The sequence below is a fragment of the Fragaria vesca genome, linkage group LG1 (genome assembly GCF_000184155.1).
Source record: "Fragaria vesca subsp. vesca linkage group LG1, FraVesHawaii_1.0, whole genome shotgun sequence".
Taxonomy (NCBI): Eukaryota; Viridiplantae; Streptophyta; class Magnoliopsida; order Rosales; family Rosaceae; genus Fragaria; species Fragaria vesca.
The window spans coordinates 13128841-13141050 of record NC_020491.1 but is presented as its reverse complement, the minus strand read 5'-3'; the positions used below and the strand labels follow the sequence as shown (position 1 = coordinate 13141050).

Here is a 12210-nt window from a genome sequence, read left to right as displayed (position 1 = left end):
TTTATTCTTACGGTACGGATTTCCACTTTAAACTCACTTGTCAAACTTGAACCGTTCATGTTTATAACAGAAAAACGCAGTTTTGAGTGCCTTAATGATAACCAAATTGGCTGAAATTTTGCAGAAATGATCTATACATTAATATCTAAATACTAGATGGTGGAGATGTGAAAATTCGATTGAAAAGTGAGTGTAAGCAGAAATCCGCACCGTAAAAATAAATACGGACGTCCGCAGCTGAGAATGACTATATATAATGTTCTCCTATTCCTTCTGTCAATATGTATATCTCTTCGTCTGGATGAGGACGTGCTTTTGATGCTTCTATTAATTAGTTAAAGATTGCTGGCTTGCTGCATATGCGGATATATGATATATGATATTGCTGCATATGCTTCTATAGGGTAAGATCCGCATACGGTACTACAAATTTTTAGAGAGTATTATGCTACCCTTAATTACTATTCAATATTCATCTGTTAAAGATGGTTTCCTGGTGTGATTAATATGCAGTACTGTGTGGTTGCTGGTGTGATTAATATGATGCAGGCCAGTTTGCAGACACAGTTAATCCCTAATTAAAGGTTGAGGTGTGTGAGTGGGTCCATCATCAAGAATGCAAAAAAGATGAGGGGCTGCTGTATTATGGAGTGTCTCCTTGTCTGTTTAATTTGTGATGTATTGTAGCTCAAGGTTAGGTATTTGTCCTTTTAATGATATCAAAATAGAGTGATGGAAATAGCCAGGCTTTGTGCCCTACAACGTGTGCCCTTAAGTCTAATCGAAAGGAAAAAAAAACGTGTGCCCATGAGGAATTCATATATTTTTAATGGTTATTAACTTATTATGTTACAAGAAAAACAATAGAACGGAATAGGTCTATTCTTTCTTATTAGAAGTTTTTTCTTACATTTGGGATGAATACAACGATTACAAAAGGTAATTACAACGTATTAAAGCCTAATTAAGCTGTTACATATTAATATACTCTAATCTTATGATTTCCTACTGTCAATTACTTTGGTTTTGGCGAAGGCACATCAACATATTTTTCCTTCAATACTTCCTCTTGTGCCAAGTCAAATATGAAACGGTGCATGTGATGTTGCCTCATTAAAAACATTGTCAAGTAACATAACCCAATGAGATAAAATAAAACATTGGTCAAAAGGAAAAAGAGCACAACGCACCTATGATAGTGTGTGTGTTAAACTCCTCCTGAAGTCTACACTCCCCCCTGATCTTTACATCAATCAAGGGAGCTAGGAACATCCTTGCATTTCTATGTTTTTCACAAGTTTTCAAATATAGTCTTAGGCTGTGATTTGAGAAACCAGTATGTCCTATTCTCCTTAAACCTTACTTGATTCACTTGAATCTTGAAAGGGAGTATGTTGTTTCTCACCAGGTATCGTCGTGTTCTTAATGGTGAATACATAACCAGTTTGGGAACGATCTATTGGTCATAGATACATGCATGACTTAGTAAAAACCAAACAAAGCATCGTTTAGGGCATTAGAGTAGGGGATTGCAGTTTTATCTGCATTCCCTTTTATCTTTCTGTAGGGATCAAATGAACCTAAGTCAATGGTTCCTTTAGGTATCATGATATATTTGTTATACCTTCCAATGACATTGCGTTGGTGTTTAAACAAGTTTAATGAGAATGCATTATCCGGTCGAGTTCATCGGGTTATGTATAATATTGCACCTATTGCAATATAGAAAAGGAATTTCAATTCTAAACCCTTATTCGTCATCTTCGTCATCTTTCTTTGGAAAAAATGGATCTTTCTTTACATCCAATCATCGACCGATCATTGGGAGTGCTAACAGTATGCACTTCGTCCATGTAAATTGCCTGAGAATCTTTTGGACACATGCAGACTGGTGGATTAGTATTCCATAAACTCGTTGTTAACCGAGTTTTCCAAGATTATTCATCTCACTTTGGATTTCACGTAGCTCGCACTTCTTTTATTTTGTCAAGAGTGTCTACTATGTTCGTATCATAACATAGATATGTGTAATTGTAAATCCGGAACTCGTTTCCTTTATGAATACGTAGGAGCATAGTTCATCATCTTGTATTCCTTCCTAACCAAGTAGTCACTTCTATAAACTTCTATAAAGTGAGCGTTTCAATTCTAACTACAAACACACTCCATGGTTTAGAGTTACTTTAGTTAGATTGTGTAAGGCCATCAGACATTTTCATAAATATCTCTCAATAAAGATCCCCATGGAGATATGTAGTAACCAAATATATGAGCTGCATTTTCATTATGGGAGAACATGTCTCCTTGTAGTCAATCCAAAACGTTTGCAAGAAACCTTGGCGCCACAAGGCAAGCTTCATCCTTTAGGGCTTCATTCTTCTCATTACGTTTTTTTTAGAAAGACTTATTTATGTCCTACAGGCTTTACACTTGGTCAGGTTAGCACTACCAAACCAAATACATGTCTCTTTGTCAGAGAATCTGGTTATTCTTGAATTGCCCTTTTATGTAGGCCAATATGCTCTTTGTTGACATTCTTCAACCAGAAGGTGGTTCGATACATTCATGCTCTATGATTCCTTGAGCAACAGTGTAAATCATCAATGTGTATGTACTCTCGTAATCTGTTGAAATTTTGTCTCTAGAATCATTTTAAACATCGGAGTGTCCTCCAATATTGATTCATGGACATAATTGTAATTAGAGACAATCTCCTGAGAGAGATTTTTTACATTAATGAGGTTGTGTCTTACTCGCCCAATTCCTAAAGACAAGTATCAATCGAACCAGGTGGCCTCCCTTTCTTTTTTTAGGGAGCCATGACCTCAACCATTAGAAAGCAAAGTGCTGATAACGTGTTACGGGAAAAATAAAACGGAACAAGTCTACTCTTTCTCATTAGAAGTTCTCTCTTATATAGAAGATGAATACAATGGTTACAAAATGTAATTACAACGTATTAAAGCCTAATTAAGCCGTTATATCTTGATATATTCTAATCTCATGATTTCCTCATGTCAGTTACTTTGAAAAAGGCACATCAACGTATTTTTCCTTCAACATATCATCATTTAAAAGACAATTTAATTATGCCAAAAGGTCAGTTGTAGCGCCCAATACCGTTTTGGTCTAGTGGCATATGTATCTCCAAGTGAGAGGTCGTGAGTTCGACTAACAATAGACTCGTTGTAGCATATTCGTTGTTTATTTGATCCCAAAAAAAAAAGGGTCGGTTGTAACTAATCCTCAAGAAAACATGGAAAATGCTAGAGACTCTCATCAAACCCTAAAGCAGCGACATTTGGTAAAGAATATATACGCATATCCAATGACGGCATTGGTGTAGGTTGGCTTTTAGCCTGGCCTACGTTGGGTTCTTGTTGCCTGTCGGGAATTGAATATTCCCTTGGGTACGTAGCTCGAAAATTACCAAGGTCGAATCATGGTTTCATTAACGTTTGTATTTTTTTAATTTAATTTTATTTTATATAGCTTGGCCACGATTTCTTGGGACATCGTTCTGTTTTCAGAAGCACAGGGTTAGTCGATCCTCGTTTTGAACGAAGCGAAACGGTTTGGAAAACATTAACGGAGGAGTTGGGTGGAGAAGTCAGATCGGCGCTGTGGTGTGGTGTGGCTTTTGGTGTTGGCAGTGGTTTCTTTATGACTCAAAAGTCAAAGATGCCCTAATGGGCCTGGGTTAGGATCACTTCTTGTATGTGTACGTTATGTAATATGTTTTAATGAATCATAAACTAACATGTGGACAAAAAATGGAGTGTTTTAGCAATTTATGACTCGATTGACAAATTTAGCAACTTTGTTTAGCAATCCTTAAATTTAGTAACACCCTTTAAGTATACTATCGGAACTCCTATTTATCCCAAAAATTAACAAATTTTATCAAAAGTTTAAATTAACAATACTATTGCAGATGGTCAGAAGCATACTTTTGTGTGCACGCTTTTGAATCGGAAGTAAAAAAGTTTAAAACTCATATAAGAGCCCAAATCATTTATTTAACTAGAGTTTTCACTACATATATGGGACTAGGAGAGATGGTTATCCATGAACTGTTGGGGAGCGTTTGGGAACACCAACAAGAACAGCTTTGATCATTGGCACAACCTTTTCACTAAATTTTATGATTCCCAAAAACATGAACCTGTAAACAATTACCATTCCAAACAAAATAGCAAGATCAATCCACTTAGAGTAGCCCATCTCAACTTGCCAAATGCTCTTCAATATATCTTCACCAGTAATCGTGGGTGCCCCTCCTTGGTCATTGGGGAATGTTAGTTCTTCAAACTCATTCTTGTAGAATCCTTGAAATGCATACTTGTGGAATGCAATGTAGTACATTGGGTATCTCCAGAAGGGTTTTGGAAGATCGTCCGGTAATCGGAAGAAACCTCCAGTCAACATCATTACTCCTTGAATCCCAGCACCAGTGATGATCCCCATGAGGAAATCGGGCACAATGCTCGCTACAATCATCATTAGGCTCTCAACCAACATCATGCACACAAAAAGCACCAACGCAAAATAGATAAAGTGCTCTAAGCTCTTCTGAAGACCAACAAGGTAATAGGCTAAAGCTCCAGGAATTAAAGATATGATTAGCAAGTATGGAATGGAGGAAAATGTGTTTCCCATCACATATGCAGCAACGCCGTAGTGCCCGTTTAGTCTTTCTCGCCCGAAGATCTGGGTTATGACAGATAAAAGGGGGTGAAAATCATCAGCAAAATAAATATACTATTATGTGTGTATGTGCCCACGCGCGCGTGTCTTGTGTGCGCGCGCGCATGTCTTGTGTGTGTCTGTGTGTGTGTGTGCAGTGACCAATAATGCTTACTAACCTTCATGTCCTCAACAAAAGAAGGGAATCCACCTATTGCCATGAATGTCAAGAATGATGCTACAAACATGAGCATTGATCCTCTAGCCTGCATTCGTATTGAAGTTGCTTTATAGTAGCCAACGTAATACAGCATTATTAGACAAATATCTCACTCCTAATTTCACCAACTTACCTGTATTGACCCAAAAGTGGAGCCGATATCATGAAAAATAGTTCCTACGCATAAGCACAAGGCGATGTAAATTGCAAGTCGAAGCCAGTAGTAGCCTAGATCACGATACATGTTAACAAATGATCTCCTTGTCAAAACTAAGCATTGAGTTATGAAGTTGGCATGGCTTCCCTTCTCTAGAGCTCCACCTTTCTACATTACAGTAAAAAAAAAAAAAGTATGGTAATTGTGAGCCTTTCTTGTTTTGTAGATAATAACGCTGAAATTAGATATGGATCATTTTAAAGATTAAAAGTATTGAATAACCTGTTGGAAAATCTCAGCTACACTGTGGTGAACTTGCTTGGAAGTATTTGAAGACTCGTATGATCTTATGAGAGTATTGATTACTTCCTCCGTGCTTGGTATACCATCATGTCCTTGTTCAATGTCCTAATTTCAGACTCAAGTTAATATTTTGCTAAGATAATCAACCAATATTTTCTACAAACAACTTGAAAGGTGATTTTGATATATGTAAATACATACAAGAAGACTTACAATATCAAAGTCCTTGTTGATTGTTCTAAGACAATGATCCGATGGGTTTCTCAGAGTTGGACAAGGGAAGCCATTTGAAGCAAAGAACTGCACCAGATAGATTATATTGTTTATGCTAGTCAAAGTTAGAATGACACATGAGTAATATGAGTTCACGTCCATTTCTTAAAGAAAATAATACCTGTTCTGCCTGTGAAGCAGGGCCAAAATAGACTGTTCTACCAGATGAGAGAAGGCAGAGGTTTTGGAAAAGCTCATAAACTTCACTGCTAGGTTGATGAATTGATGCAATAATTGTCCTTCCATCACGGTGAGCCAGCTTAACAATGCGGTTCATCACGTGGTAGGATGCTGCACTGTCTAGCCCACTAGTAGGCTCATCAAGGAAGAGAAGCCTCGGACGAGTCAAGATTTCAATGCATATGCTAACTCTTCTTTTTTGTCCACCACTGAGACCTTTCCTGCTCCAACCTCCAATTCTTGTGTCCATGCAAGCTTGCAAACCCATCTCCCTTATTGTGGTCTCTGCTCTTTCTTTCTTTTCTGCTTTCGACATGGAGTTCGGCAGTTGGAGTTGTGCCGAGTAGTACACAACTTCCCTTACTGTTAAGGTTGTCATTAGCGTGTCATCTTGTGTCACATATGCCTATAATGCGAAGATAGATATGAGAATCCAAGATAAAGAGAGGATCCAAGACTGACTGACTACTAGAGTCACACTGATTGACCCCATTTTACAATTCAGATGAAAATGTGATTGATTAGTTTGAATGTGTGTTGACAAGTCAATTTGATTCAAATTTCTTACCGAGGTTCCGAAAGCAAGTTTTACTTTGCGGCCATTTATCAGGATCTTGCCCCTTTGCTGTGTGCTTGAACTTAGCCTTCCTGCATTAGTTTCAAGTTTCTTTAGTTTGTTGTTGTTACTTGAATCAATGAGAACATATATTTTAAGAGCTGTTGATTATGGATGAAATGAAAACTTAACCTAGCCTGGACACTATCTTATTCCTATTCCTCACCCATTAGTGTACATATCATCACAACACCAGTACTTGTTCAAGAACCGCTGACTAGCATCACACTTGGAGTTCATTTGATAATATTTGCAGAATTGCAATTGCAGATCGAAATTAGGTGCTTCCAAGTGCTTCACTTTGGAGTTTTATTAAGAAAATGTGCTTCTAAGAAAAAGCAGCTACTGAACCAAAACCACATCATGAAGAAACACTTCATGAAGGATTCTCCAACGGGCCATTATTTTGATAATATTCTAGAATTGAAGAAAAATTCAAAAGGGTATCAACTAATTGACTTTTACCAAATCATTCAAAATATAGAGCAAGTAGAAGTAGAACAATAATAGCAAGAACCTCACCAGGTTGCATACTGTCGAAGATTGCATACTTTTATTAATAAATTGCAAGAAATAGAATAGAACAATGACTACCAAGAATACAAAGGAATCAGTACTACCTGCTAAAGCATCCAAAAGGGTAGTTTTGCCACAGCCAGAAGGACCCATAATAGCCAAAACCTCACCAGGTTGAGCAAAACCAGTAAGCCCCTGCAAAATCATCTTCTGCCCACCTTTCTTATCACTTACTCCAATCCACAAGTCCTCCCATGTCAAAGAAACTCGCATAGTACCACTTCTGCTTCTAACATAAGCACCTTTAGCTTCTAGTGATTTTTCAACCACAGAAACAGTAGAAGTAGTAGTGCCATTGAATCCAATGCTGAATGGGAAAATCTTATCCATGCTAGTACATGATGAGGATATGCCATTTTTTGCAGAATCATAATCATTATGATCTGGACTTGCCTCGATCCTGGGGTCTTCCACAGGTGATAATAGAGATCTCGAAGGGCTTGGACTTGGTGCCCATCTGGGAATGTTAGCTGGAGAAGAAGACTCCATGGACATATGGCTTGAATTCCCTGTTTCTTGGATGAAGGTAAGGAGTTGCAGTGTGTTATAAATGCAATTCCCCACTCACCAACTAGTATTTAAGGTCGAGGTCAGAAGCTTCTGGACCTGGTCAAGCTCATTTCCGTGACAAAGCAGGATTAGTTCATCATTTTCGTTTTATTATAGAAAGACGTGGAGAGAGAAAATCAACTTCATCAATAATTTTTTAAAAGTTAAAAACAACGTGGGTATTAACGTATTGTGCTGTCATCAAGTTATAAATGTATGTTCATGGATCCATGCAGCTTCGATCATGATCAGACTTTGGAATTTATTCAAGGAACAATTAAAATCGATGAAATGGCCAAATGGGGAGCCAAATGAATCTAAGTTGGCCGCCCTATATTTGACTCTCCAATTTATTTAAGGAACAATTAAAATCGATGAAATGGCCAAATGGGGAGCCAATGAATCTAAGTTGGCCGCCCTATATTTGACTCTCCAATATTATTACGATTTCAATCATACAATCAAACACACATGGAAAATGGGGAGTTGCATGTTTCTCTTTCTTTTTTTTTTTTGGTTCGAAAGCATGTTTCTCTTCTGAAACGATAATTTTCTTTCGACAATGATTATTGCAAGAAAGTCAGATGTCCAGTGAAGGTTTGGCTGCTGTACGGTAACGGCTATGCATACAACTAACATGGGAGGCGTGCAGCCCATGTGCTGGGTTTTGCCTGTAAAAGCTAGTTTGTATGCCATATACATCTCCTACTAAATTTAGCCTATGTTTACTCTTATCATAAACCAAATTTCAATTTTCAAGATAAAAAGGTAAAAAATTTAGCTTAAGTTATTTGGTAAGGGGAGCCTTTTTAGTGAGGATCCTTAAGTTGAGGACTTTTCGGTTTATAGTTTAAAAAACATATTTTTCGATCACATCTTGTCATCTCATCCGTTCAGTTTTTAGACCTATATGTGTAGATCAACCCTACAAATTTTCAGCCAAATCGGTGATCGTTAAGGTAACAAACTAGATCAAATTAATGGATGAATCAAATCTGTCAAACATGAACCGTTCAAGTTCATAATTGGTAAATCACACTTATGAATGTCTTAACGATTTTCAATATGGCTGAAAATTTGCAGAAATGATCTACTCATAAATACCTATAAACTGAACGGTTAAGATGTGAATATAAGATCGAAAAATGGGATAAGCCGAAAAGTCCTCAACAAATCCTCAACTTAAGAGTCTTCGTTAGAATGGCTCCCATTTGGTAAGCCAAATTTGGTCTTCCATTTCCATAAGCTAAAGCCAAATAATATTTTATTCAGTTTTATTCTTTTTTCTGATCTGCCCTTCTAGTTACCATCTTATTTCAGTTTATATCCTTTTTAAATTTGAACTAAAAATTTTTAATCTCTCACAACTACATAATTAAAAACTCGTTTCTATTTAATTTTTTTTACCATTGTGAAAATCTCGACGAGACCTTTCATATAAGCCCCATATCTAATATATTTAGATAAAATCATATACTTGATTAATTATTGAATTAAAAAAAGTACATAGCTTATTCATGTAAAAGGGTTACACACTTATTAAAACGTAAACAACACAAAATGCTAGACTTAACTAAATTACAACATAACGAAATAACTAACATAAAATGGTAGACTTATTAAAAACACATTATTTTTCAATAAAAAAAACTCATATTATAATAACTATCAACAATAATTCGGTACTTCACCGCTTTCATTACGGGGCTCCTCCATGTCTATCGTTTGTTCCGGTACCTCCGCTTCCTCCATAGTCTTTACCTTTTCCATATCCAAAATGTCCTTCATAAAGATTCATTCCTCCATAATTTGGCATTGCTCCGTATTCACCGCTTAATCCATATTGACTTGAAACTTGAAGTGCATTACCAACGCTTCCAGAGTTGAACGTAGCTTGTGTGTCACCTTGGAACGGATTCATGTTAGCAAAACGTCATAGCCAAACGTCATGAACTTCGAGATGCTTTGATTAAACATATTTGGCAGCGACATGGAAAAACATAAGTTTGAAATTGTGATCGATAAATGTTTATTTTCAAATAAATTTGTCGTTCTATTTTTATTTTTTTTCGTTGGTTGTATCTTTTAATTATCGTTTATTTTCTAAGGAATAAGATCCATGCCCTTCTCAATATTTGTAGTTTCAAATTATTTTTAATATTATATATATTTATATATATGAGAAAAGAAAAAATATGCATAGAAATATAACATTACATATATATGACAAAAGAATTAGATTTGGCTTTATCTTTGAATTTAGCTTATGGTGGGAGTGTTTTTAAATCCAAAAGGTTATAAATTTGGCTAAAGATTTAGCTTACGGTGAGAGAATTTGGTAAGCTAAAAAAAGATTTCACAGAATATTCTTTTTTTATGGAAGGTGGAAGGCCAAATTTGGCTTTTTACTTTGAAAATTGTAATTTGGCTTATGGTGAGAGTAATCATAGGCTAAATTTGATTTTTTAGCCTATGGTGGAAGATGGTCTTATAGGCTAAATTTGGTTAAGGATTTAGCCTACGATGGAAGATGCTAAAGCAGAATTTTCCATCCAATGAAATAGAATTTAGGTGATCGTGTGGACTCATACATGATCTTGTTTTACTAATGACTTCGTTTGTCTTACGACTATGATTAGGACTTAGGATTAAGGTTGGCTTGGTCGATGCTTCAAATGAAGCAAATGCCAAATTTTAGGTGATTGTGTGGACTAATACATAATCTTGTTTTATATACATATTGTCGCCAATTACTTGGCATGATCGATTTTTGAATAAGTTCAGTTCATTCAATAACAACGTCACTGTGTCAATTTAGACTTTTAGAGGATGAACTAAGAACATGCAATCAACCAAAAGGCACACCAACGAAATAGAAAACTCCTAAAAGGCCGCTTCAGGAGCTCTTGATGAAAGTTTTCTCATCCAGCAGCGGTCCTGGCCTAGGCTAGCCTTCCGGTCACGCCGAAGCCACTTGGCTTGCTGCTAGGGGGGGATTTGAAGGATAGTCTAAGATCTCGTTTGGTATAGCTTCGTTTTTATTTTCTAGCTAAATTCTATCTGAAAATGAAACCGCCATATTGATCCTCTAAACGCCTAAAACCCGATAATCGATTATGTTTCAAGAAATCGATCCTCAAGTCTTCTTCTTCTTCATACTGTGATTATGCATGCGCCTCCAAACCTAATTTAGGGGGAATGGGAAGTGGGATATAGACATATAGTACGTCATTTACTGCGGCCATATCCAAGTCGTTTTTTTTTTTTTTTTTGTTAGTTTTTTGTGTGTGGCCATATCCAAGAGTTCAGCTAACAATGCGCCAACGACTGTCTACTGATGATACCATAGTCCATAGGCCCATAGCATTCATTCTCATGGAGAGAGGGTAACGTCTAAGACACTTCATGAAAGTTAATTGCACCCACCACGTCACCAACTTATAGTCTTATAGGAGTTATAGATATGTTACCCTTCGGAAAAGAAAAAAGAAAAAAAAAACTAAATGATATAAAGTAATTTTAAATACGCACCCCTAATCTCTTAATACACACATTTTACTTAATACATTACTCATCTAGTTTTTCATTTTAATGTTATACTAAATATACATCCCAAACTGTCTAAAATACCCTCAATATCTAAAACTAATAATAATTTTTTATTTAATATAATTATTATATATTTACTATTTCACAACTCTTTTTATGTATTCTCTTTTATTTTCTGTTAGATTTTTTTTGATCGGGCGGGGTAGAAATTTTTTCTTGATATTTTTCAATTTATAATCAAAAGAGTAATATTATATTTGAACTCCAAATCTCCAATATGACATCAATCGGCTTGAATTTGAAGAAAAAAAAATTGAACATACATAATTTTTTCAAAGTTAAGAAACTAGTAGAAGTACAATAGCATAAAAACCAAATGAATCGGTAAATAGCACATGTGATTACGATAGTAGTACGAAATTCAGGTGATGTAATTTTGGATAAGTAGGTTTTTATTTCTTTTCTTTTGATGCATAGTAATAGTGGAGAAGAGTTAGGTTTTAAGGGAGAGGAAGTTTTTTTTTTTTCCTAATAATTGATGGATTGTTTTTGTAATTAAACATACATATAAAATCTGATGTGAAATATAAAATAATAGAGGTGTGTATTAAGAAATTAGAGGTGTGTATTTAAAATTTCTCATATAATATAGAAAAAGTAAATTATAAACAAAGAAGATCTATGGCCTCGTTTGGTTGATGGAAAAGAAATTGGTTCCTTGGTCTTTCCTATGTACATAAGAAAGTAGATTTCCCACTAGTTTCCAGACCAGGTGTTTGGGAATGTCGGGAAAATTAACTAGGAAATGTATTTTACTTTCCTTTCCAATGTTTGGTTTATACATGGATAGGAAAATAAATAACATTAATTTACCAATTATCCTTCATATTAAAATATAAAGTATTCAAGATTCAAAAAAAATTATGGATAATTTTGTAATAACATTCATTAAAATAATATTTGAAAGATGCAATTAATGTTGGAAAAATATGAGGGAGATTGAATCCCATGGTATGGGATGCAAATTTGCTCCCAACCCATACTTCCCAACCCTCATCCCCACCCGAACTAGTTGAATGTCACATGTCATATCTTTTAATT

General features: G+C 35.6%; 1 protein-coding gene across 1 annotated transcript; it reads right to left on the bottom strand.

The window, feature by feature from the left end:
* Nucleotides 1-3968: 3968 nt before the first annotated feature.
* On the bottom strand, nucleotides 3969-7640 carry LOC101312963 (ABC transporter G family member 11-like). Its single transcript, XM_004288126.1, has 8 exons — nucleotides 7056-7640; nucleotides 6388-6467; nucleotides 5761-6225; nucleotides 5580-5666; nucleotides 5346-5471; nucleotides 5040-5231; nucleotides 4866-4952; nucleotides 3969-4710 (listed from the first exon to the last, which is right to left on the bottom strand). The coding sequence occupies exons 1-8, from the start codon at nucleotides 7504-7506 to the stop codon at nucleotides 4063-4065; spliced, it is 2136 nt and encodes a 711-aa protein (XP_004288174.1). The 5' UTR covers nucleotides 7507-7640; the 3' UTR covers nucleotides 3969-4062.
* Nucleotides 7641-12210: the final 4570 nt, after the last annotated feature.

Excerpts from the sequence above, each read along its gene's own strand:
- LOC101312963 (XM_004288126.1), bottom strand. The coding sequence starts at position 7,506 with ATGTCCATGGAGTCTTCTTCTCCAGCTAACATTCCCAGATGGGCACCA. Across the intron at positions 6,226-6,387 it reads AACTTGCTTTCGGAACCTCG|GCATATGTGACACAAGATGA; the intron begins GTAAGAAATTTG and ends TTCGCATTATAG. Across the intron at positions 4,953-5,039 it reads CCACTTTTGGGTCAATACAG|GCTAGAGGATCAATGCTCAT; the intron begins GTAAGTTGGTGA and ends ATACGAATGCAG.